At 35.8% G+C, this 27,214-nt stretch overlaps 1 protein-coding gene across 4 annotated transcripts in view; it reads left to right on the top strand.

Moving 5' to 3' along the window:
• The window catches only part of USP33 (ubiquitin specific peptidase 33), a 37,912-nt gene extending 13,478 nt beyond the window's left edge, over positions 1-24,434 (top strand). For 2 of the 4 annotated variants that reach the window (XM_053950412.1, XM_053950413.1), the window contains exons 7-24: positions 2,381-2,450; positions 3,706-3,819; positions 4,490-4,568; positions 6,624-7,044; positions 7,439-7,579; positions 9,042-9,154; positions 10,192-10,364; positions 10,476-10,570; positions 11,165-11,198; positions 11,980-12,025; positions 12,696-12,876; positions 14,115-14,241; positions 15,565-15,734; positions 17,056-17,137; positions 18,437-18,545; positions 20,143-20,245; positions 20,963-21,031; positions 23,238-24,434. In XM_053950412.1, coding sequence (XP_053806387.1) covers positions 2,381-2,450; positions 3,706-3,819; positions 4,490-4,568; positions 6,624-7,044; positions 7,439-7,579; positions 9,042-9,154; positions 10,192-10,364; positions 10,476-10,570; positions 11,165-11,198; positions 11,980-12,025; positions 12,696-12,876; positions 14,115-14,241; positions 15,565-15,734; positions 17,056-17,137; positions 18,437-18,545; positions 20,143-20,245; positions 20,963-21,031; positions 23,238-23,395 — 2,285 coding nt within the window. In that variant the 3' untranslated portion in view covers positions 23,396-24,434. The remainder of the gene's footprint in view (positions 1-2,380; positions 2,451-3,705; positions 3,820-4,489; positions 4,569-6,623; positions 7,045-7,438; positions 7,580-9,041; positions 9,155-10,191; positions 10,365-10,475; positions 10,571-11,164; positions 11,199-11,979; positions 12,026-12,695; positions 12,877-14,114; positions 14,242-15,564; positions 15,735-17,055; positions 17,138-18,436; positions 18,546-20,142; positions 20,246-20,962; positions 21,032-23,237) is intronic. The other 2 variants (XM_053950414.1, XM_053950415.1) reach the window with 2 other exon arrangements.
• The last annotated feature ends 2,780 nt before the right edge of the window (positions 24,435-27,214 follow it).

Below are 27,214 nucleotides of genomic sequence, written 5' to 3'. Positions count from 1 at the left end.
TTATTATTGATCATTCTAAAAACTATGTGTGTATTTGATGCTAAAGAAAATATTGCTAAGTACCATTTTGTTCAGAAAAATATGACTAGCAGATTGTTGAGCTGTTATTTTTGAGATACCATTGCATATGTTAAGGCAGTTTGTTTTCCATCAGTGATGAGAGAAAAGTTATTCTAATTTATGCATGTGCCAGTTTTGGCTGGGCAAGAGTTAGTTATCTTCACAGTAGCTGCTATGGGGCTGTGTTTTTGGATTTGTGCTGGAAACAGGTTGATAATGTAGAGATGTTTCAGTTATTGCTTAGCAGGGCTTACACACAGTCAACCTTTTCTGTTTCTCACATGACCCACCAGGGAGTGGTTTGAGGGTGCACAAGAAGTTGGGAGGAAACACAACTGGGGCAGCTGACCCAAGTGATCAGCGGGATAATCCATAATGTGGCATCCTGGGAGAGGAAAAAGGAAGATTGGGACTTTCAGAGTTAGGGTGTTTGTCTTCCCAAATAACAGTTATTCGTGCTAGAGCCCTGCTTTCCTGGAGATGGCAGAACACCTCCCTGTCTGGGGGAAGTGGTGAATGAATGCCTTGTTTTGCTTTGCTTGTGCTTTTGCTTCACCTATTAAATTGTCTTTATCTCAGCCCATGAGTTTTCTCACTTCTACAATTCCCTGCCCATCCCACCATTAGAGAGTGAGTGAGTAGCTCTGGGGTGTTGAGTTGCTGGCTGGAGTTAAACCACAGCAATGGGTCTCATTTCTCCTTCACTCAGCTACTCCCAGCTTTCCCTCTCCTAAGTCTGCTGGCATTGGTCAGAAAACCTGCCTTGTCCCTTCTGTTGTCTGGCACAGTTTTACAAGATGTGACACCACCCCACTAATTTGCCATCTGCCCTTACATCATTACACCATGTGTTCTATTCCTAGTTAGTTTCTGCAAAGACTGTGTCTATTTGTATATTTTTATCTCTTCTTGTATTATTCATATTTTGGGGAATGTAGCTTACATTGCAATAATATACAATTAGAATTGCATTAAAGTTCCCAGTAATGATGATGTGACAGTTAAGACACTTATTCAAACTGAAAGGAAGAAACTTCTTTAGCTTTGTTTTAGCTTTGCTCCTAAAATTTCTTTTGAAATGCTTTTGATGAAGCAAACATTAGAATATATTTTCACAAGAAAAGAAGTCTGTTTGAAAACTTTCCTTGCAATACTACAGGCTGGAAAAATGCAGTGAGAGTATCTTCCTGAAATATGTGCTGCTTCCAAAAAAACTGAAATAACATCAAAATCCTCTAACTGCTCTTGCTTTCCAGTTTCAGTAAGAATGATTGTTCTCTTTGTAGCAGAGTTTGGAATGCATGTCCAGATACAGGAAGCAGGACTGTCTTTCCATTCAGACAGATAGAAGGACATTTTTAGCTTAATTTTAAAGTCCTGTCTATTAGAAATTGTAACTGAAGTAACCCAAGTGGTTTTCAGATGTAGAAAGATTTTATCAGTAACTTTTATTTTTCTGCCATAGACCAAAACTACCAGGAGAGTTCCTGTATTTCAAGAATTGCACAGTCATCAGTACTGATTGCTGAATTTTTGTCAAGATTTTTAAATTTTTGGGTCTTATTGATTCTTTGCTTAGAAATGTTACTGTTGCCTCATACAAAGTCAATTTTATTTTTATATATTACGTCATTAATGTAATACTTAAGTAGCCATGAATAGCATAATTCATAATTATGGAAAGAATAGATGTCAATTCTAACTTTCATGTGTGTGGAAAAGGTATGTGTGACTACCTGTAAAGAAAGTAAAGTGTGGGTTAGAAAATAAACTATATGGGGAAGTCTAAATGGAGCAATCTGTTAAGAAAAATAAAGGTATATAATAGGAATAGAAAAGAACTAATTGCAGGACTAACTAGCCTGGGATAATCACACTGAGTACGTTTTGAATATTGAGTGTAATCTGATTTAGTGTGAATTTGGGACAGAAGAGTGAAATCTTTGAGAAGCTTTTGGTAATGTGATTAGTTAGAAATGCAGCATAGTAACAGTTAACTGAACAGGTAAGTAATTAAGCTGAAGTAAAATTTCAGTGTAGATAAACACATTTTAAATTAAAATCCGCAGGTGTCATAAACCATGAAAAGTTAGTAAGATGAAATACAATCCACTTGTCTGAAGTGTTCTTTAGTCATTTGAGATCAGAATGCTTAATTACTACTTCTAGTTAAATTGGTTTTTGTTTAGGAGTCCTATGTTTCTTTTAGCTGCAATTCTGCATTATAATTGGCATCCCAAGTGTTCCGTGAGTATTTTGATTAGTATATATTTTCTAGGAATTATTGGATTAACAGACTTGTATTTATTCTGTTTTCCAGGTCTAACAGGATTAAAAAATATTGGAAACACTTGTTACATGAATGCAGCTTTACAAGCTCTTTCCAACTGGTAAGGAAAATTATAGTTAATGCAATTTTATATTTGCATGTGCATGCTTATTTTTCCAGATGGACTTAAGGGGTTTGGAGAGATGCACTGCCATGGAAGAGGACATATAGCTGAATCTCAGTCTTGTATACTGCAATTTATTATGGTGTATGGGCCACTCAGCTGTTTCCCTGTTTCATTCTAATGCCTCCTAAATAAGAATATATGCAGTTTTAGAAATTAGAAGAAGATCTGAAAAAAGCTACTGGATTTGTGGATTTTTCCTTTGATACAGAAAAAGCAAAGGAAATGCACAAGAATAAACTCTTAATTGAAGAAAATAGTTATAAGGATCAGAATTTGGTTGTTAGAAACAACATATCTGGAGCATTCTGTGCTAAGTCACAGTAAGAAGGATGGAGTGCAAAATCCCATGTCATCCATGGGAATTCTAGACAGGTTCATGAAGGAGAAATCTACAGAAGTGGAAGAGATAGGGACAGTATCCCAGCTGGAGAGCTTCCTGCAGCAGGAGTGGCAGGTCCTGAGCAGGTGTCACACGGGGTTACTGTGAGCCACAGGCCAAGAGCGGGCAGGGCTAAGGGCCTCGTTGAGGCTCTCTGATGAGAGAGGAGAACTGAGGCAGGTCTCTCCAGAAGATAAAGAAGTGGACAAAGCACCATGAGGAAAATATTCTGCTGAGAAATGCCAAATTTTGGAAGGATGCTGAGATGTTGCCTTTCTTGGAGAGAAATGGGTCCAACATATATGTGGGTTGTGACTTCAGAAAGGAGGTTGAAAGGAGAGGAGAGAGTATGTGAGTTGGCAACACTGCATACTGTACAGTGTAAGTAAACACTGCATGAAATAATCATTTAAGTAGAAATTATTTGCCTACACACATCTTGTGGCACTGTTAGATTCTAGAGAAAAGATTTGTTTGGGGTGGTGTTTATGGACTAGGCTTGTGGTGAGGGTTGCTGGAATAGTACATGTGTACTTCAGTGACAGCTTGTAGGAATTGCCTTGAATTTGATTCCTATTAGACAATTCTGGTGCTTTGAGAAATGTCAGAGCACGTTTGAGGAGCAGCATGGCTGTACTGCTGAAGTTGTCCTGCCAGGAAATGTTTGGTCGCAGCGTTTAAGAACGTAGGAAGTGGAGTTGTTCGGTTATAGAACAGCATTACTCTTATGATATAATCCTGTATGAAATGCAGATTTCCTCTTGTATTTTAACAACCTGAAAAAATTACTGTTTTCTTCTTTTTATTCAGCCCACCTTTGACGCACTTTTTTCTTGACTGTGGGGGCTTAGCCCGAACAGATAAGAAACCTGCAATTTGTAAAAGTTACCTCAAGCTGATGACAGAACTCTGGCACAAAAGCAGGTATTAAATAATTTTGGTGATGAAATGATAATAAATAGATTCCAGAGTCATGAGGGATGCATTAATCTGTCCAGGTTTCTAATTTTTATTTCATGTGTTCACAAAATTCCTCCTTAAAAAAGATTAGGAAGGAAAGACTGACTTTCAGGACTCAAGCACTCGTTATAACCTGTTCTTTTTCATATATAGCAAAGATAGGACAAGAAATAGATTATGTGACAGGCATTAAGTTCTTAAAAAGGCTTATATTTGCCAGAAATACACCTAAAATATTTAGCTCCTTTATCCTCTCTGTGTCCTTCATTCCGTATCAATGTTTTATCAATTTCTATTATTTCCTTATGTGGAATTTTTGTAATATCTAGCTAAGAAAATACTTCAAAATATAAAAACAAAGGTAAAGAAACAGTAGTGCACAGAGCCAAGAGTAAGTCTGATTTGTCATCTGATTGACAAGAAATGTGCCATAAAAGGCCTGATGCAGTCACTGTTTCACTTGGGTGACAGGGTCTTAAAAATCATGTAGTTAATTCAATGCCAATATTATGTTTTGTTAAGATTAATATTATTGGTGTTCAGTTGCAGGTAATGGTATGATCCCAGTAAAGATAAAAAAAATCCATTTAATTGCTTTCTTTTTCAGTGTTTATATATTTAAACTTTTTTTTAGGCCTGGATCTGTTGTTCCTACGGGTTTATTTCAAGGAATTAAAACTGTTAATCCAATGTTTCGAGGCTACTCTCAACAGGTAAAACTTTCTGATGTCTTTTAAATCTGCCTAAGCCATAAAATTATCTCTTAATTAGAAATCTAATGCTTAAGATGCCTTACTTCCTATATTTGTTTAAAGCAAACGCAACGTAAACTTTAGTTAATATGACTTGAATGTAGATAACTTGAAATGGAATAATCAATAGTTAAGTCATGTTTTATATTTATTTATATAAAATTCTCAAAAGGCCTTCAATATTGAATAACTCCTTTTCTTTCAGGAAAATTTAAGTAATAACATTTGAACTTCTTCTTTGTGTGAAATAATGCTGCTAATGTTTGAGCAGTCCCAGAAAACAAAATAAAGGTGTTAAAAAAAAAACCAACAGATTTTTAATATATTTGTCTATGAATTATGTTAAGAAAATATCCAGAATGCAGTTTCCATTTAGTGTCTTGGAAAAAGCCCCCCACCATTTGTTATGGGAGCCACAGGGTGGTAGCTTGATCAATAGGCAGGGATTATTATATAGCAAAGGCATTCTTCAGCTGCTGCTTCATACAATATCTTGGTGCATTCATACAGTGTGGAGCACTTCATTAAAAGCTTTAGAACTAGGTGAAAAATTTAAACCTTGTAATTAGAAAAGCTTACTAGTATCTTCTGGGAATCTGCATTTATTAAAAAGAATTTTGCTGTTTCCATTATGTTTCATATTTGTGGAGCGAAGGATTAGAACACTTGTTTTAATATTCAATTGCTGCATGTAGCTGTAAAGTCAGTCTTTAAATACTAAGCTTAATGTTCTGTAATCTCCTCATGAATTTCTAAAGTGCCACCTAGTTTTCTGAAATAGCAGAAATGCAGCCTTGATAACCAAAAAGAAACTGTATGGAAACTTAATTCTTGCAGCTTTGAACACTGATGAAAACATCTATTTCCATGCAGAACAACACTTAATGAGATCCTTTTTAGGTTAGGCCTGGATCATAGCTCAGTTGAATGTTCAGCAGGTTTCATGGCAACAATTGAAACACAGCAGGGCTTTCATAGCCAGCACTGTCCTAGTGCAAGTTGGGCAGCCAGGTCCAATCTTGAGGGAGAAAATGGCATTGATCAATGAAGAATGTTTATCTCTTAATCGGTGTCTTGATGTTTTTGTTAATTTTGGTTTTTTGTGAAAGGATTGCCAGCAAGTAGGCATACTGGGTTTTTTTTTTCATTACCCAAATCCAACTCAGTTCTGTAAGTTGCAATTTTTAAGAAAATAAATGTTTTGCAGTCAGCAGCTTTGACCTCAATAAGTAATTGCTATGATAGATAGGAATGTTGAGCAGCAAAAATTACTATTATGAACAACCAGAATACAAAAAGGAAAACAGAAGGAAATAAAAGCAGTAGTAGTTGCCAACAAGAGGCTTTTGTTTTCTCACATACCTGCTTTATTGGATACTTTCTATTGCCAAGGACCAGGCTGCACTGATTGATGAAATTTGGTGGCTTTTAGGATGTTTCCAAACACAAATCAGACTTGTAGTATTACAGCTCTTTGTGGGAACACATTTGGGAAATCTTGTTGAGGCTTTAGAAGAAGAATTGTAGTATTGGTGGCAGTGTGATGCATTGGAAAGACAGGCTAAGTAACATCATAGTAATTTTACTTCATACCCAGTGAAAGCAAGGCTCTGGTTGATTTTCTGGATAAGGTTTATAAAAACCTTCTCTAAAATATTCCATTACAAGCAGAGCTGGGGTCTGATTACATTGCTGGTGCTTGTTTGAGTTACGTTTATTGTTCCAGTGAGCTATGGCAGCATTTTTGCTGGTGTTGTTAAAGTAAATTATTTTGGGAAATGGAGTGTTTTGGAAGAAACTTGTATGATAAGATTACTTGTGACATGCAAGAAATGTATGCAGGAAACATACATGGTCTGGAAATGAAAGTGGTTTTCAACATTAGACCTGGGACAGAGGAACTTTCTTTATTCTTCGTTAACAGCCAGCTTTCATTTTAGTTATCTGTATCTTTTCTGATGTGAATATCTTCCAGATAAAATAGAGTAATACAGTAAAACTTGTTTAAAATTCTAGGACGCACAAGAATTTTTGCGTTGTCTAATGGATTTGCTTCATGAGGAACTTAAAGAACCAGTTGTAGAACTGGAAGATACCCAGCCTATGATTGTTGAAGAGAGTATGGAAGAAGATAAGAGCCAGTCAGACTTAAGCTTTCAGCCCTGTGAATCCTGTGGTAACTGTGATAAAACAGAAAATGACACAATTTTCAAACCTGTCTTAGAGGATCCTGCAGAAACAACCATGTTAATTCAGGATGATGATAACAACTCAGTCACATCCAAAGACTGGCAGAAAGAAAAAATATCAAGCAACAAACTTAAACGAGCAAATTCTATGGAAGACTTGGAAAAAGACACAAACACTACTTCAGAGACCACTGAATTTTTAAATAACCAAGGAACTGTCAAAGTACAGATACACAGCAGATTCTCAGGTAATGCATTGCTAAAGTGCAATTGAAATAGTCAAAATCTTAGCCAGAATATCTGTGAGAGTAGAAGTGAGTTGCAGAATATAGTAGAGGTATAGGTCAAATAGAGTGAGTGGTTTTACTTGTAAACCATGTCCCTACTTAGTTAATGTGTTCAGTTTAGGTTTTCTGAATTTGATTTTAATTCCTGTGGCCAGCTTAACTGTTTGTACTGGGTAAGGTTTCAGATACCCAGAAGAGTGGGGTTTTTTGTTTTGTTCTTAACTTAAAAGGAACTGAAATGGTGCTATGTGCCTAAATGTCCAGTGGCCTGACAGTGAAGTAAGTTGCATGACCACTGTATCTGTTCATTCTGCAGTAATTTTTTTCACAGAATTTGTGCAAATCTGAATTGCAGAATACCTCAATGATGTTCACATGAATGACGTATCTGCAGCCCAAACACCATCGTCAGTTGAAGGGATAAACACACGCTTATCAAACAGCCCTCCAAAATCATTCCCGTCATGCTCTTCACTGGCACAAGTCCACAAAAAAGGTAGAGGCTCTTTATTTTCTCCTTCCTGGTACTGAATTACTCCATATTATAGTTCTCATTGTGTTTCTTATGTCTTGTGTAACAGACATAAATGTTATTCCTAAGGGGGTTTTAGCCCCGTTTCTGGTGGGGAGAAGGGAGTGTTATATAAGCTGGACATGCAAGGTTATTCCCTGTATTTCTATAATCTTCTGGTTCATTTGAAGCATGAATAGTATTTGCCTCTATTTTAGGAAGGCAGAATATTATTTTTAGACAATTTTCTCAATTGCACCAGTTTGGAGAGAAGTTAGTACCCCCAAAGGTAATGCTCTCCAGAGAATAAGCTCATTGGTTCTTCAGCAGAAGTTCAGTAAATCACCATTTTAGTCAATTAAGGTTTAAGGAGTGATGTGTAATTGTACTATAGATAAACCTGTAAATGCTGGCTGCTTCATGGTTATTAATGTCCCTGCAGTGCTGAGTATTTCTTTTGGCACTGCAGCAGGATGCGTTTATGAGCATCTGGAATATTTATACTCTTCCTCCCTTTACACATAAGACAGTGCTGCTTTAGCGCATGAGGAACAATATATAATTTTTTTTCCCTGATTTGTCTAACAGTAGATTACTTTAAGCAAAGCTTGTCTTTCAGAGCATGCTTTTAAGGCATTGCACCAAACCCAATCCAAAAACTAATGCAACTTTAATATTGTGATTCTGCTTCATTCAATAGCCTGTCCAGATAAGTTCTGAACATTCCTGTTATCTTTTTAATGCTTTAGCATTGGTGTTGCATGACAGTGATTTAATGGACTTAAATCATTGACCTCCTTGGTTCGTTTGTTTAGCAGCTTTGATGCTGCATCTGTGCTACTGTCTCCAGTTTTGGCTTCATCATTACAGGAGGGTTTTACACAACCTGAAATGAGTCTGTCAGAAGAAGTGCTTGGTCACTGGTGCTTGCCCAGGGAAGGTTGAGAGACCTGGGGTTTTTTAATAAGTGGCTGTTATGCTGGACTCCAGTTGTACCTTTAGTCTGCTTCGATGCTCTGGCATCAGTGTTGTGATACAGTAACCTAGTGATGCTGCTCTTCAGCCCAGCATGGTTGAATTCTCAAGAAGATCCAATGAAATTAAGTGTCAAATAAAATGTTCCTTTTTATACCTTGAGGGATTTCCTACCAAGATAAATCCATCATGTAGCAATAGGCTGTAGACTTCAAGACTGGCAGTTTGAATTTTACTTACAGAGGCAAATGTTTCTGGTGGTTGTCCCCAGCTGCTTGAGGAATCCACGTGAATTGCCTGTAATGTTAGTAATGTGATCTTGTAATTCCTAAGAAATATTTAGTAAATAGAGAACAGGGCTTGGCTCATAATTTAACTCTGAACATGAGACTTCTGTTACACAAAGCTGAAGTGTAATCAGAATCCACTGTACTTTGTCTTACTGCAGCATTTTACTTTTGTCATTTTATAGTTTCAACAGTATCGTCACCAAAAAGGAAGAAGCGCAAGAAGTACAGGAGTGTTATCTCTGATATATTTGATGGGACTATAATAAGTTCAGTCCAGTGCTTGACCTGTGATCGGGTAAGAAGAGAAAGTTCTGGCTTTTGATATGTTCTTTTCTTACTGCATTATGAATACAGTAATACAGCATCCTGCTGTTCTCTGGTAACTATATTCTTTTGTGGCAGATTTCCTCAGAAGGTTGAGGTGTTTCATACTTGTTCTCGCAAATTAGAGAGAGAATAGTGGCTACTACCAGCACTTGGTGTTTAGAATAGCTTGTATTCATTGAGCTGAATATTTACTCAGAGCTGAAAAAAAAACATTTTGAGAATTGGTTTACAGCAAGGGTGAAGAAAGACGCTTGCTCTTCAACTTCATTTAGTTCACATTAGTTTTTAATAATGCTCTAAATATCCTAATGCATACATGCAACTGTCCTAAGATCTCAGGTACCTAATGTTTCAAAGAAAAGATAAGACAGTGATCTAATATAGCGCAGTAACTGTCTTATCAGATTGAGACTAACAAAATTAAGTCTTTCAAAAAAATCCAAGTAAAGACACTAGCTTTTGCAATGATATGAGTTGCTTTCTGAAGTTGTCTTCACGGTAATCTGGTGAACAAGTTCAAAAAACAAGCAAAAATTTCTAAAATGTGTTTAATGTTTGACTCTGTGACCACTAAATGAAGCACAGGAGCAAGAAAATGCGGAGATGGGTCTCCCTTGCAGCGAGTCCACTTACATCAGGTCAATATAATGTCAGAGTAAAATACTGTGGAAACAATGGACTGAAGCTTTCTGAAACTATTTTGTGTAACACAGCCTGAGGCAAAAATCATCATGCTCTGTATGACTGATATGAAGAAAAATTATAATGACCTAAAAAAATGTTTCAGTGGTAACAATGTACAAGTTCATTCTAAATTTTTTTTTGTCACTCTTTTTAAGCAAATGAATTCTTATTAATGTACTTTTTTATAATTAATTTCCTACTTAGTGGAATTTTCAGTTATGCAGTGACTTGGTAGTTACTAGTGAACTTTACGGAATTCAGTTTAATTACCATTTCTCTTCAAGCCTAACTCCACTGTGTTTCATTTATTTCCTTCCTTAGCTGTCTGTAACCCTGGAGACCTTTCAGGATCTGTCCTTGCCTATTCCAGGTAAGGAAGATCTTGCTAAACTCCATTCTGCAAGTCATCAGACATCTCTAGTCAAGGCAGGGTCATGTGGAGAAGCATATGCCCCGCAGGGATGGATAGCCTTTTTTATGGAATACTTCAAAAGGTAAATAATACTTACCTTGTTTGATTCAATTATCTATTTTGAAATTCTAGTTTCTGCTCTTCTGGCAGAACATTTGTTGGTTTTCTTTCTTTTCTGTCAATGATGTTTCAGGTTTGTTGTCTCATGTGTTCCTAGCTGGTTTTGGGGTCCAGTTGTAACCTTACAAGATTGTCTTGCTGCCTTTTTCGCCAGAGATGAGCTCAAGGGTAAGAGGTTAATTACCTGAACATGTTTCTTCTGTGTTTTTTTTTTTTCTCCTGTCACAATGAGATGATTAATATCTTCTTAGCTTAATGCAGTTAAGCAGAAGCCACCTGTTAAGGTGTAATACAGTCAGTCCTTGTTCTTTTGGGATCATTCATTTCAGAAAGGTAAGCTTCTCATTCAGCTGAGTATTTGAGATAAATGCCTATGAAAGCTCCTTTAGAAATGTCAAGTCAGTCTGAATTTGGTTTAGTGAAATTGTATCAACTGAAGTCTCATAAAAATTTCAAACCCACTGTATTAATATTCATTCTCATAACCTCAATTTGGACACAAATGATTTCCCTTTTAAATTATATAGCCTCGTCTCTTCAGATGATACTGTACTGCTTCATAGTTGAAGGCATAAGACCTAAGAACCTCTCTTGTAGTTGCTATGTCAACACTATTATGACTGTTAAATATTGAATGCAACCTAAGTTCCCTTGACACTTTTTTCTATCAAATGTACACATTTAAAAGATTACTATATATATATAGAGAGAGAGAGAGAGAATGATGGCTGGTTTTCTTCTTCTTCTCCCTGATGTTTGCAGGTGATAACATGTACAGCTGTGGAAGGTGTAAAAAGTAAGCTGGCTTTTACCTTTGTTTTATTTTGTCTTAATTTGAGGTTTTACTTTTTCTGTTAGTCAAGAGGCATTTATTTCTTTTGGGTATGTCCCAATACTGTTCACCTTTTGATATGACCCTGTGTTTCAGTAATTCAGTATTTCAGAAATTCAGTATTCCCAAGGAATATTTCCCAAGGAAGCACTGACTTACCCTACCACATGTGCTTAATTCTCTCTCATGCCCTTCCAATTTAGATGTAAATTGGTTTTGTTTGACAAAATAAAAGCTCTTAGCCCTCTCCAATACTAGCAGCTTTCCCCTGATATGCAGTAGGCCACTAAGGTGTGTTAAATAAATAAACTATGGCTGTAAATACTAAAGAAACAAGAAACAGAAGTGGTCTGAAGACTGCTTGAAGCCCTTTATGGTACAGGAGTGTTATTCCTTCTTATATATTCTGTAGATAATTCTTAGAAGTAAACTTAGTCAATTTTTTTTTTTTGTCTTTTGCTGGATAATCAGCTTTCATGAAGCCTCAAGTTAAGAGAAACTGGTAGCTGGTTGGGACTTGATTGTACTCGCTGTTTTGAATTTTCCAGCAGTACAGATTGTCTTGTCTTAGGAACCATCATTGTTTATATCATTTTGGCTAGTCCATGTCTAGTCTACATTCCAGAAATATTTTGGGTTCACTAATGCAATGTTCAGCTTAGGCTTTTGCTGATCTAGTGCAATAAAGTAAAACCTTTTCGGAATTAATTCTTGGTTGTTTTGGTTTGGTTTTTCCTTTGCTTAGGTTAAGAAATGGAGTGAAATTCTGCAAAGTACAAAAATTTCCTGAGGTACTGTTACAGTATGCACTTTAAAGCACTTTTACTGCATGATTAGGAATGTGGTAAGACTAATGAGTTGCATGGAGTAAATTGTGTTTATAATGCTGTGTGAGGAAAGTCTACCTTCATATTGGCATTTGTTTAAGAATGTGAGCAACGTGGTTGTTCACCCTGTAAGAAAATTAATCTTGTACATGACAAGTACAGGAATGGGATTTCCCTGTTATTACTGTTGGTCTGTGGGCAGTAACAACATTTCTATTCTGTGTTAGTATATACACTACTGTTTATACTGTAGGTCACAGAATTAAACACCAGAATTAAACACAGCCAGACTGGAAAGCTTTTCTAGAAGTAACATTTGTAACTTTACATTTAGAAAGTAATCCAGTCGTACACTTCAAAGCATGAGTTGGTATCTGCAATAATCAGGAGGAATTAGTGTCCCTCATTACAAGATTGTGCAATATGTGCATTGAGAAAAGGTACATTTTTCAGTGCTGCATCAATGTTAGTAGCCACAGCTGATTAAAACACAGAGCTTGTGAATATGCTTGAAGTCATAGGGAAAACTATTCTTTTGGGGATTGTAAAAGGAAAAGATGGTGCACACAGTTTAGGTATTCAATATCAAATAACTTGTATAGTTCTTGACTGAATCTGTCAATTTTTCTTACAGATTCTGTGCATTCATCTCAAAAGATTTAGACATGAACTCATGTTTTCCACAAAAATTGGGACCCACGTGTCCTTTCCCTTGGAAGGCCTTGACCTTCAGCCTTTCCTTGCAAAGGACAGTCCAGCTCAAATTGTGACTTACGATCTACTGTCTGTCATCTGCCACCATGGAACTGCCAGCAGTGAGTATGAGCTTGATTGTTTTATCTTTGCAGTTGGTACATCAGCACTCTTCTTCAAGGATGATAACTATATACTGAAGGGTAACTAGATAAACAATGATAATTAGAATGTGGAAGATGAATGCTGTGATTTTTACCTTGATCTGAAAGATTTAAGGCTTGCTCTGAAAGAGTTAGCACATCTTTGAAATTATATGGCATACCTAAATAAAATTGAAGGTGGAAAAAATGTAACAGGTCTAGGAATATTAAGAAAACTATTGAACAACATCAATGTACAAATAATGTTGCCAGCAGACGGCCAGTTGATCAACTGCTCCACACAGCTGCTGTTCATGTCAATGCTGCGTATGCCTTAATATTTGGAAACTGTTTACAAAGCACCACAAAGATACCAGTCATTTCTTTCATTTCTTTAAAATATGTCCTTTTGGATAATCACTTCCATTTAACCCCAAAACAGGTGGTAACTCCTATTTGTGGGTAGTGGTGAGTAGCTGAATAAGCATCTTACTGCTATATGTTAAGGTAATTTCTGCCTAGATGATTTCAGTATTTATAGAATTTGGAAAATAGCAGAAAGAAAACAGAAGCTATAAATTTTTACAGAAGTTACTCCCTCATACTTCTCTAAGTATCCATTGTTTGAATTTTTTTCCTTCTTTTTTTTTTTTTTTTTTTACTGGATGGTTTTTCAATTTCCATTTAGTCCTTGCTAAGTCATGCTTCACATAATCAGTTTAGCAGATATTTGATTATTTACTTATTAGCAGTTAAATATGTATTTAAAAATAGTAATAATTTAAAATATATTGTGAATAGTCTTTGAAACACAGTTATGGTTGTGATATCATGTAGCTGTTCCATACCTGTGCTACTTTCTATTATAAAGCATACAAAGATTTGAAAAGAGGTTGAGGGTAAATTGTTCAGACAGTCTTACTCTGAATGTCGTAGTTCAGGTCTGTGTTAAAGAACATGCTGCTTGAAGAGTGCAAGTATGTGCTGGAAGTAGTGTTCAACTCACCACTAGCTAATAGAAATTCAGGAAAAAGCTGATGTTGTGTTTGACAGAAGTTAATTTCAAAGTCATATCTGCCAATGATTCTGTCTCTCCTATTTAAGACTTGGGTTTTTTTTTTTTTTACTAGTTCTTTTTTTTTTTTTTAGTTCATGTGTTACAGAGTAAAATGGGCAGCTCTAGACACTCTGATAACTCTTGCTTTTCTGCACCCTAGGTGGACATTATATAGCTTATTGTCGCAACAATTTAAATAACTTGTGGTATGAATTTGATGACCAGAGTGTCACAGAAGTATCAGAATCCACAGTACAAAATGCAGAAGCTTATGTTCTCTTCTACAGGTAAGATATTAAAAGTACAGTCATACCCCTATAAGTCATGTATGTAAATAACTTTTTAAGCCATTGAGCAGCTTTCAGAATTAGCTGCCCCATGAGAACTATAATGGAAGAATTTGACCAATGAGAAAAGCTTATGCTGGAGAAAAACTTAATCCTTCAGTTATGTGCTTAACACTTGCTCTGTCAGAGCTGAAGTGTTTGTGTTAAAATGAAGATGAAATCTGCATAGTAAGAGAACTTTAAGCATCAATTAAGAGCTAGCCACCTTATTTTCAATTAGAGGAAGGGAATTCTGCACACAAGGAGGTTTTGCATACAGAAAGTTTTTAACTGTTGGAGCTCTAACTGGAATTGTCCAAAGTCTTTATCAGATGGATGGGATGTAGGACAACAGAGGTTTTCCTATGTTGTAATTTAATCCATTGTATTATACATTTTATTATGCATTTAATTTAATGCTATTTATAGGCTACTCTCTTCCTGAGAATTGAAATGAAAGGTGAGAAGTCATGTTATTGTCATCATCAGTCTAGGGAACTTTTGTGCTTGAGATAATAAAAGCCACTCTATGTTCAGATTTTAAATTTCTGATACTAAGATCAAATTTCCACTAAAAATTTGCTGCAAAATACGTTGTGTCAGAGTTGCATAAAAAACCAGATGTGTTCTGAGAATGTTTGAACTTTCATTAGGAACACTCCCACCTGCACTGTTCAAGTTGAGCCCATGAGTCTCGCTTAGTAGGCCTTTTAAAAGGAATTTGGAAGTCATGCCATATTGCCAAGATAGAACACTAAATCTTTGATTGTGGGTAACATATTCAAATAAACAAGAAAAGAATAGCATTAATAAAATATGGCTTTAAAAAAGAATATATCCACCAAAGACTAGTACTGGCTTGGAGAACAGAGATTCTATTCCATCAGTAAATGGGAGAGCAGAATTACTTCCAGTTTACAGTGAGAAAAGTAGGAGGATACAGGAAAAGTAGGGGAATTACCTGCTCTGCTTACTGTGTAACCCTACTTGTGAAGGTAAAGAAGGAACATCTGGCCAAGGAGTGCAGCTTGCAAAACTTTATCTCAAATGCTGCAGAGAGGAACTGAGCAGATGGGCTCAGTCCTTGGGTGCTGTACCACCTCTGCAGCACAACTGGCTTCTGTCTTACAGCCCAGTTGTTTTCTTTCTTAGGCTGTGCAAACTGGGAAGTACAGACAAGGCCCAAGTAATTTACTTACAGGCAGAGTTTTCTTTTCACAAAGTAAGTATCTGCACTGTACACAAGGATGTGTATTTGTTTAATGATTTCTGTTTCTGTAATAGAAAGAGCAGTGAAGAAGCGCAGAGAGAGAGACGGAGGATATCAGGGCTACTGAATATGATGGAACCAAGTCTTCTGCAGTTCTATGTTTCCAGGCAGTGGTTAAATAAATTCAAGACTTTTGCAGAGCCAGGACCAATTTCAAATAATGACTTTCTCTGTATGCATGGAGGTGAGACTGTAATTGTGAATCATTTAAGAATAATTTGTCAACTTCTAGTTGTTTTAATACTTGTTTTAATTAAAGGAATTTGACTATACTAAGTTAATATTATAACTTCTAAGTAAATTCTTTCTTATTTTAGTAGCTGACTAATCAGAAATTATACTGTGTGAAGTTACCCTATTTTTTTTCTTTTCTCTGCACATTTGATTTTGTTTATAAACTTTCTTGATTCTTAAAGAGGAACAGTTCCTCTTATCTGCTTGCTTCTGTATATTCACATTTTTAAAAATACTGTCACTATATCATCATCCATAATACTTTCATCTGCAAATTGAAATTATTTTCTCAGCTTGGGGCTATAAGCAGTGAGAAGGTTTGAAAGCTGCTTTGGAAGAAATTGATCTAATGCAGTGCATAGCAGTGTGAAAATCAAGTAGTAATTTTGTGTATTTTGTATAGGAGCATAAAAATTTTACCTTGTGCTATATGTTTAAAAAAAATAGAGCATTGTAGTAAGCAAAACGCATGTGGGGAAATACCTATATTTGCGTGCTAACATTCCAAGAAATCATTACTATGTAGTACCTATTTTCTAATAAAAATACAATTGGAAGATGAGGGTGCTGCCACTGTTGCTGAAGCAAAATTTTAACACAGGATGATTGCGTCCGTACTCAGCCATCTGCAGAGTACCTATGACCCCTTTGGCTTTCCCTCTGCAGCACTGCAGAAGATGACTCTTGATGTGCAAGTGCCCAAGTACTTGATTTTCTCTGTTCCCAAGAATTCCTGCATAGTCCACTGTTGTTTAACATGTGCTTCAACTCAACACTGCTAATTCTGCAAGCCCCTCCATTTCTGCCTTCCTCAAAATTCCTCTGCTCTCAAGTATTCATGCTGTTTGAAGTAATTCCAAAAGGTCTGCAGCAAATAAGTGAATTTTGAATAGACAGTTTGTTAGTGTTTACATGCATAATCCAGATATTTAATCATCCTGACATTTTAACTTTATACCTTAAGAAGCTTTTTGAACTCATTATGTAAAATGGATTCTAGCCCTTTAATTTTAGCCATTCATATAGTTAGTTTGCTTCTACTTTTTATAAGCTTTTCAGCCTGATAAAAGACTAGAAGCAGTGGTGTTTCTAAATACAGTGATAGATTATGCCTAGGTATAAAACTTATTTCATGTAATTTCTCTGAATTCATTGGAAGGTTCTATTTTTTATTTATTTATGGACTTCTAACATAGTCTCCTCCCCTCACTTAAATCCACAAGTGTTTTTTCATTGTTTGGGGGTTTTGTTTGTTTTTGTTCCTTCTGCAGGTGTTCCTCCACACAAAGCTAATTTCATAGAGGACCTTGTTGTAATGCTACCTCAAAATATATGGGACAATCTGTATAGCAGGTAAGTTTTGAACTGTGATTGGAAAAAATCCAGTGCTACAATTTGAGAGCCAAGCGGCAGCATCAGACTTTAGAATTAGTGGCTCAGGAAAAAGACAGCCCTCTGGGCACACAGCTGAATGAAGGGGCTGCAAGCAGCCAATTTATATCATTTCCTTGTGCAAAGTAAAAGACTGCACAGAGTAGTGTGTTATTGGGGTAGTACTTCAATATTAAAGCAATAAACATGTATGGTATGTATGAAATAACACAAAGTAGGTCAGCAAAAGTACGCTTTGCAGAGGTTTTTTGAAAGAGCTCTCTGTATCAGCTTCCTGTTCTCTTGTTGGCTGGAGACAGCTTTTCTTTTATGTTGGCTTTGAATCCATAGCCTCAGCTGCCAGTACTGCTTCAAAATAACTTATATCTGAGTGTTCTGTGTTACTGCCCCACACTTTAATGTCAGTCAGGTTTGAGTGCTTGCTTGCAAAGGAGGAATTCTTACAAGCTATGCCTTATTCTAAAGTAACAAAAAGCTGCAGAAGAGTTTTGCTGATGGCTTTCAACACTCTGTATTGCACTTGCATTAAGTATTTTTACCTGTTAATTTCCTGCCACCTAAACAATACATCTAAGGGTTTGGGGAGTTTTTTATTGATGTTTTAAAGTTTTGGTGCACACAAGTAAAAAATAAAGACAATGGCATTTGCAGTTTATTTCCCATTTCCTATATGTACTGAATTTTTCTTCCATTATCAATTTTCTGTATGCAAAAATAGCTTTCTCAGGAGCAGTGCCCCTGCAGACTTCCATGGATATAATTTCACACAAGGAAAACCTGAGGGAAGGGTCAAGAATAACTTATTAAGAACAAAACAATAGTTTTGGAGGCTGAGGTCAGGGCGGTAGCAAAGCTGATGAAGAGTCTGTGGTGGGATGGAGGAACACATTTAAGACACAACTGGCTGGAATTTCCATAGGTTGTTTCTTAAAGGCCTTTGGTAAAATCACACCTGGTATGTATAGAACAATACTTGCTCACTGACATGTCCTAACCATAGTAACTCCTTCTGAAGTCTGTGATGCAGCTGAGTTTGAGATGGTTTGTACGGGCATGAGGCAGTCAGAACTTGCAAGATAGTATTAGGATGGAGAACAGAATATTACTGGGAAAATAAACTATGGCTTTTTGGGATCACTGTGACTGGCATGTGTCAGCCTTCTGTTCATACTGACATTTGCCATGTCTACAGGTGCATGATCTTTTTACATGATGTTTTCCACAAGGCTGATTGTTTGGGGTTTTTTACTTTTGCTGCAGATACGGAGGAGGACCAGCTGTTAACCATCTGTATGTTTGTCACACCTGCCAGATAGAGTCTGAAAGAATTGAAAAAAGAAGGAAAAATGAATTGGAAATGTTTATACGGGTAAAAAACTAAACACTTATCCATTCTGCTGCTGGCCAACACCTGACATTCATGACTAGACCCAAGGGATTACTAGAATTGCACAAGGGATTCCTGTAACAAATGGACTTTTTAAAATATCTCTATACCTATATACCACCCCATCTCTCCTAATGGCAGCACTAATGTTTTTGTGAAATCCCAGATAGCTGCTTACGTGAAAATGAACTTAGAGAAAATTTTTAATGAGTTTCTTAAATTGCTTTTTTTTATAGTATGGAAACAGCCACGTGAGCAGTTGTTCTTTATACACTGCCAGTGGTCTGTTCTGTGCCGTCTGATAAGGTTTGAGTGCAATAATACTGTGCCAAGAAAATTGTAATGGTAATAATTAGTTCTAATTTTTTAAAAAGGCATTAGAAACATAAACAAACGTAAGTAATTCAATGTGAAGTAAATATGTTAGTATTGAAATGGATCTGTAAATTAATATCAAGGAGCTATTTTCCCTGGGTTAGAGGATTATGTGCTTGAGTCTTAATAGTAAAATAACTAATGGTAATGATTTTGATGTTCTTAAACCAAAAATGTGTTTTGAAGTTTTCAGTTAAAATAAGTGCAGAGACATTGGAGTTCCATTTCTGCTATCTCAACTCATGAAAGGAAGAAAAATAGAACTGACTCTGTTTTTTCTGTTCTGTTTGTCCTTTAATCACACTTCAGGGATTGTCAGCTTTTCCATGCTTTTCTAAAATTTTTAGGAATTTTCATTACTCTGGATTACCATGGGTTAGTAATTATTATTAATGACATTGAGTCAACCCCATTTGCTTTAGCAGTCAGTATCTTCCCAGTAAAAGCAGTGATTATATGTGCACTGTTGTGCAAGTATTATTACTGGTTAGTACACAGAAAATTCCATTGTTCTCTCTAAAGATGGCTTTAGGGAATGATTGCAACACTTAGTCTATATGAAACCTTAAGAAGTTGTGTGGATGCTTTAGGTTTATGACTTCAAAGGGGAAGTGTAGTTGTGTTATTACAGAGCTAAAAAGTTAATGGTTTAAAGGTTTAAGTGATTTTTTGCTTGTTTCTTCATAATGTTGTAAAAAGATCTGTAAGTCATGAAAAGTCCCAGTGTATTAATTCACTGTGCCTTGCTTGGAATTGTAATGCCATCTGCTCAAAATACTTGAGGAAAAACAAACACAGATGAAGATACAGTTCATCCACACAAAGAACTTTTCATAAAGTCATGGAAAAAAATTCAAAACACTATTTTATTTCACAAAAATAAGATCTCTGTTTTTTTTGCTACTTGAAAGTTCAGCCTTCACAATAATTATCTATGACTTGTACTTAAGAAGAACTTGTTGCTGTTTTCAGGAAATATAAGTAATTTCTTAACTAAATCAGCTTTTAATATGAAGGCTACCACTGCATCAGAATCTCATCTTGGGTATTCACCAGGTGTTTACTGTTTTTATGGTCAATGATTCTTTAAAATGTTCTGTTACAGTGTAATGTTATGATGTTAGTACAGTGGTTCAAAGAATTCAGTAGTTTAAAGAAATGAAAGGACAAAAAAACACAGATTTTTTTTTTTTTTTCCTTGTAGCTTAATAGAGCATTCCAAGAAGAAGAATCTCCATCAACGTTTTACTGCATCAGCATGCACTGGTTCAGAGAATGGGAAGGCTTTGTAAAGGGTAAAGACAGTGGTAAGTTATGCCCCATTTCAAAATACAGGCAATCTTTTGTTGTGTTGTTGTTTGTTTCTGCTTTGGTAGAAAACTGTAGGAAGGACAGACGGCAAAGGCAATGAAAGCTCTTAAACATCTAAGACACAGGTTTTACAGGTTACAAATACATCCAGGTTACAGAACAGAGTAAAATAGTTTACAGCAATGGGATAGTGTTGGAAAGAATGTTGCTTGCTTGCAGGATGTTTGCTGTTAGTGGCAGCAGGAAAATTGGATCTAAGTACAAGGGGGGATGGATTTTGTTGTGGAAACTCATAGATGATGCTGCAGCTTCTGGAGGAAAGGTGACCTTGTCAAATCTAAACTCAGCTCAGTAACAACTGTACTACTATCAGTTTAGCTGACTTCAGATGCCTCTAAAGTTTTAAAATGGAAACTGATAAAATGTTGTACAATCTTGTCAAAGTCTGCTCTAGAACAGCTGGGGTAAGGGTAAGAATTAGGATTAATTTGTGTTTTATGTTGCTTGAAGACTTAACTGTAATCAGGAATGCTTTGGAAAACTTGCTCTTAATTAAAATGTGATTAGCTTTTAACAACTTAGAATGTACTGTTAAGCAGTATAAGAACAAGCAGTAAACAAATGATCTGTTTTTCCTTTCCTTTGGAAATAGAACCTCCAACCTGCTGTTTGTTTTCAGCTCTACAATTTTAATAATTTTTCTGTTGCACTAGATCCTCCTGGCCCCATTGATAATGCTAAGATTGCAGTAACAAAATGTGGCAGTGCTGTGCTAAAACAAGGTAGGTGTCCAATATAGCTGCAGCTTTATGCTTTTGCTGGAAGTTTGGAAGATCTATAATTTTTTTTAATTTATTTATTGTCACTCTGAAATGAATGGCAGTTTCTAATTAATCTGTGTTGTGCCCATTTTTGGGTAATCATTTTATTCTTAAAATGAAGAATTACTATATGTAATAGACTAATCCAAGTGCAGTTGAGAGTGTAGGAGGTGCAGAGTAACTTGAAAATGGTGAAAGTGTGCTTTGGCTTTGTATCACTTGGTTTGATGGGGGTTTTCTTAACGAAGTTGGGAGACTGTTCTGTATCTGTATGTAGTTATTTGAATCTTGAAACCTAATTTGAATAGGAAAATATCTCACAGATAGAAAACCACTGTACATAAAATCTGTTGCTCGTTTTTCTGCAAGTCATTTGCTACTGTTTGAGAAGTTTTTGCAAAGATACAGATTTCTTCATTATTCTTCAGAGTTAAATGCTAGATACCTTTTATTTGGAATTCATAGGTACAGAAGAAGATATTCTTATATTATCTGCTTTAGGCAGTCTTTAGACTTTCTAGGAAGCTTTAAATTGAAAAGAAGAATCTGCATCAATACGATTGTTTATTTAACTGGACTTTTTCCCAATTTTGCTTAATGCCTCAGCATACACTGGATGTACCAATAAACCTACCGTAAACCTCACCAACTGTAGAATGCCAAGAGTTTATTTTAAAAACAACAAGTTTTGGCACTCATTAGTTTTTGTGTGTTTTAATGAATTAAGTGCTGATGATAGAATTTAAGTACAAATCACTTTGGAAACAATAATTGATAGCAAATTAGCCAGCTGTTGGTTTACTTTCACATTGGTACAAATTAGAACTTGGGTAGAAATAAAGATGAATAGGATGTGGAAAATTTTTCTTGTAAGAGGTGGGAATGCCCCTAAATAGAGACCACTACTAACACATTTCTGTGATCCAGTGCCTGAGTTCACTGTGCCTGTTCAGTTTAACCTGACTGGCTCAAAGTGGATGAGTAGTGAAGATCTGCTCCTGTGCCTGCAGAGATGGACTTGTTTCTTGAGAGCCTAAATGTAAAGAGTAAAAGTGAAGCATAACATCCTTAGTACTGGCATGGGGTCTGCATGATAACTTCCAGAGGAAGCTTTGCATAGTTGAGTTAGCATAGCTAAACAAATGTGCAGCTCTTTGTACTCTTCCCCTTTAGAAACTCTTAACAGATAAAGTACAACAGTAGGCACCACTGCAGCAGGTGGCGAGGGCAGAGAAGTACAAGAGGTAGGGGGAGAAGTCTATAGTGCTGACTTCCTTTTTTTAAAGAATGAGGGTGCTGAAACAAGGCTTAACAAGACAAATTAATAATGTCTAGTAAGGCTATCAGGGGAAACTTGCTGTCAGGCAGGGTTTTGATTTGCTAAAAAAAGAGGAGGCTTATTCTGCTAGAACAGAAATATGATCTCTCTGTGTGGCTTAATGTGAGGAAATCACTCAGGATCAGACAGATCCTTGTATTGAAAACTAGAGGGGAGATGTGCTGATGCATCTTGTCTTTGCCACTGTAAAAAGTTGTGGACAGTCAGAAATGCTTGTTGGATGCTGACCTGAGACAGGAGACAGACCTCTCGCCAGAGCAATGGAATATAAGCAAAGACTTTAATCAGTGAATGAAGTCAGGCTAACCCATCAGTGCTATAGGAGCATTACTGAAGCTGTTATTATCCTAATAATAGTCCTTTGTCTCTGGGAATTTCACTGTGCTTCTCATATTCTTTACTATTAATATTAATTTCTCTGATGAAACAAGAATCTTGAGTCCTTGAACTTTACTGTGTAATTGATGTGACTGCATGTCCTTATAATAATATGAATCATTGTTTCCTGAGTACCAAGAGTTACTGGCTCTCAGCCTCATTGGTAGATATTAGGTAAGATGTTTATCATAGGATTTTTTTGTGTTTTCTGCAAGTACTGCATAATTTAGAGCAGGTAGTTGTAAGAATCAAGAAGTACGAAATGAACACAAAATAGGTAATTGGGTTTGGCAGCTGGTGCAAGATAAAGCAAAAATGAAGGTTATGGTGTTAGATTTGGATCTGAATTCTTACAGTTTTAAATTTTAATCTGAATTTTTTTTTTCCTTTTTGTGTATGTTTTGGACTTGAATTATTCTAAATAGTAATTAAATCTTAATATTTTTTCAGGTGCAGATTCTGGACAAATATCAGAAGAAACATGGAATTTTCTTCAGTCAATATATGGTGGAGGTCCAGAGATTATACTCAGACCACCTGTTCCTCCAGTAGAACCTGATATATTGCAAACAGAAGAGAAGATTGAATTAGAAACTCATGGTCTGTAGCTATTGAGAAAAAGATGAACTTGTAAGGAATCCAGCTTCCTTACAAAATGCCCAAAACACATTCCTAAAAGTTTTATTCTGTTATGTCTGTTGGAGGCACAGCTCACTGGGCATTACATTAACTACAGAATAGTAAGTTGAAATATGTATTGCAGTTTGTTTAAATAGCAGCTGTTTCTCTGTCTTGGAAGGCATGTGGTTTGTACATTTTGGAATGTTTGGTCCATGGGAAAAATGTAATTTCTGAATTTTTCGCTAGAACTCAAAATCCTGTTATATCCTTAAACTTGAAAAACAGGGACAAATTTTAGAGCTGTTCAGTAACCCTTCTGATTTCTGATTGGGCTTCTGATATCTACAAACTTTTGCCTGTCTTAATTGTACAGTCTTGACAAGCCTAGGTATGTGAGGAGTATATTTTAAATGGACTGTAATCAAAGATAAAGAAAAAGGATTTTAATTTCCTAAATGCTCAGGAAAAGAATTCTCTTACTTTGCACTGTAAGTATATGAAATGGGTAGTATATAACATCCAAATACTTATTGTATTTGAGTGGCTCAAACATTAGGGTAGACTGAATAATGGTTTAGTCAGCAAATGTCATAACTTATTACTACTAAATTTTACATCTTATTATAGTCTTCTGTAACTCTATAAACCTGGCTAGTGTCTTTAATAGTATATGTGGCAAAAAGATTTAGTCTTCTCTAGGGTAACATTTGAGAGCATGAAGTGTGAAATGTAAAATTATTATGGACATGAGTGATATAAATTTCAGAAAATTAAATTGTCTGGTCTCTTGAATTACATTCGTAAGTATTTATATTTGAAGGATTTTATTGTATTGTTAAAAATTTTCATTGGCATGATGACCTTTAATGTCAGAAGCTGGATAAAATGTATATATTGCAAAACTTTATTGAATGATTCATATTGGAATGCAGAATGACACTTGCTCATGTTTTTGCCTGATATTGTTACCAAATAAGCAGCATTATTTAAGACTGGATCAATAAAAAACCCAAAATTAACTGTGGAGTAGGCAGGGGGAGCTTTCCCAGATGTTTTTCATTTATTATATAAATACAAAAACTTTTGAAGTAATGCTATGGTACTGCTCTCACACCCATACAATTATATTTTTGACCATTTTAAGTTTAGACAATGATGTTGACCATTCTAGTTCCAATGTAAGAAAATGCTGACACAACATTCCTCTGAATAATTTTTTATGTAGTTTAAAAACATACTGGTTTGTAGGACTTCATGCTATTCTAGTTAAAAAGTCATCTATAATAGCCCTAGAGAAAATGCCCTCTAACCACAAGTATTTGTAAATGGGATTTTATGTTAGTAGGTAGAGCAACTTGAAGCTAATACCACATTACCCCTGTAATGCATCAGGTGCTTACTACTGACTTGTATTACTGATTAAGGTAAAATTAACTTGCTGATGTTGGCTTGTGAGCTACTGTCTGATTTCAAGTCTATTTAAAGTCTATTTTTTCTTTTTTTTTTTTTTTTTGTTTTGCTAAAGTTTTCTAGTTTTCTTTGATTTAAGGTTTTTTAACATACTAAAGATAAAGAACAATGAATAGAAGATTTTTTTCCTACATGACATCCTAAATTGGAAATTTAGGAATTATTTCCATGGTTAAAGCACAGTACAGTGATCAAGTTTACAAATTTATTCAATGTTTTCATTAATAGTCTGGATGGTAGAACAGAGTGGCCCTGTAAAATTTGTAGGGAAAAAATGGATTGAGTGTCAGGGAAGGAGGCAGTTTTGTGCTGAGTATTCTGAGTATTACAGCAGATTAGACTAAGACTTAAAACCCAATGATACCAAAACAAAACCTCTTATGGGTAATAGTAACAAAAGCATCAGATGTGAGGCACAGGAGGTAATTATTCTGCTCTACTTGGTGCTGTGCTTCTTGTGAGATCTCATCTGTACTGTTCCCAATTTTGAATGCTATATGATGATAAATACAAGTTGAAATTATTTTAGGGAAAAGCAACAAGACTCAGTGTTGAAAAAGAAGTCGTTTGCTCCCTTCAAAGAATGCTGAAAATGCAAGACTTCCAATGTGCAAATAATTGCTGGATAATACTGAACAATTTTTTTCTGAGATAAAGATATTTGCCTCAGCTTTAGCAGTGGGGGCCGTGTGCTGGGTTTAGGAAGTTTATTTCAGAAATCTAGAAGTCTTCTATTCAGTCTTTTTTACTGGGTGTTTGGGAATCCATAGTCAAACATAATCTGTGATGCATACAGACCAGTAAGGAGACACTTTACACCAGCAAATTTTGTGAAATGCCTTTGTCACTGTGGAAAAAGGCATCTTCACCCTGGAACTCTTTGTCATACTCAGAAAAAAACCAAACCCCTGAGTTTGCAGAGATAAATAGATGTGTTTTAAGACAGTTCCAAAGGGATGACTGTCTTGCTTTTAGCCCTTTAAGAGCTCTACAAGGGATATTATGTCACAGAAATGGAAACAGTCTTTTAAAGGAAAGGTAGTATGGGAGAACTCCAGATGGATGGCTTGTGTATGCTGGAGGGAAGACAATAATTCAGAGAATAGGTAAAGGAGAGGCCTTTACTGGGGAAAGCTGTCATGATTTGTAGCAAAGAAAGAATGCATCTCAGGAAGGGCCTGTGGAAATTTTTTTCCATAAGCCTTTCACCAGACTATTTGGATTCTTTGTTCATTTGTTTCCAGTTGAGGAAACACAGCAATGTGTTTGTGTGCCAGAGAAACTGTCACTTCAAGAAGGGAAAAATCCAGTGGACTCCTTGTTGTAGGCCTGGAAATCTAGATATGAGCTGTTAAAAGCCTGCAGTTTAGTCTGGTAACCTGAATCCTCTCTTCTGTGGAAAACTGTATGATGGGTGTCAGGGACTTAGCAGCTCAAAGCTTGATTTCTCTAAATTTCTGAAGGTTTTTTGCAAGCAATATAACTAATTGTTCATCTGAACACCTAACCTTGAGGAGACCGCTTCAGAGACTGTGTAATGTAGCTGAACAGTATAATTGGAGGGAAAAAGAATAGCAGAGGAGCTACTGAATTACTCAGTAGTAAAATAAGGCAGTTTTTTAATGTGTTTCAAAGGTGAGAGCTAAATAGTTTGGCTACTGAATGATTTAAACTGAGGAGTCCAGAAAGGTGTTTCTGCAAGCATTATCCAAGTTAGTCCTGTGTATAGGGATACATATATACTTATTAATATAGGATTATATTATACTTATGTATTTGTATACATACATGTTTTTTAATATATGTATAAAAGAATGCACATAATCTACTTTTCCAGTATCTTAATTGAACTATGGCTAGAGTCACTAAAATAATTATTTTGTGCTTTATGCTGGAATAGTGACTGCAAGTAGCTACATTTGATAAAGGTTGTTAGGTTGACACTCAGTTTACTGCTGTAGTGGGTGTCAGCCTTCCCATCAGTAATGGTCTGTTTGAAGATAAGATAAAAAAGCATGAAGTGTTAGAAATGTGTTTGGCTATATTATAATGTGGATGAAGAAATTTTCATTTGTGAAGCAAAAGTTCACTGTGCCCACAGTTCAATAATCCTGAATTTTTCTTATGAAATCTAATATAATTTGATCTGCTATGCTAATGCATTATTTAAGATTTCTCCTTCTCAGATTCAGAACTTAAATAGTGACTGGGTTTTTCCAGCATTATATATCCTACTTTTCTTAAAAGCAGAAAGCATTTATTTGTAATGATATTGCTGACATTTGACTTTTTTTTTTTTAGCATCCCATTACTCATAAGTTCATTTAGAAAAGCAA

This window comes from Vidua chalybeata, chromosome 9 (genome assembly GCF_026979565.1).
Source record: "Vidua chalybeata isolate OUT-0048 chromosome 9, bVidCha1 merged haplotype, whole genome shotgun sequence".
NCBI lineage: Eukaryota > Metazoa > Chordata > Aves > Passeriformes > Viduidae > Vidua > Vidua chalybeata.
This window is presented reverse-complemented; position numbering and strand designations above follow the sequence as displayed.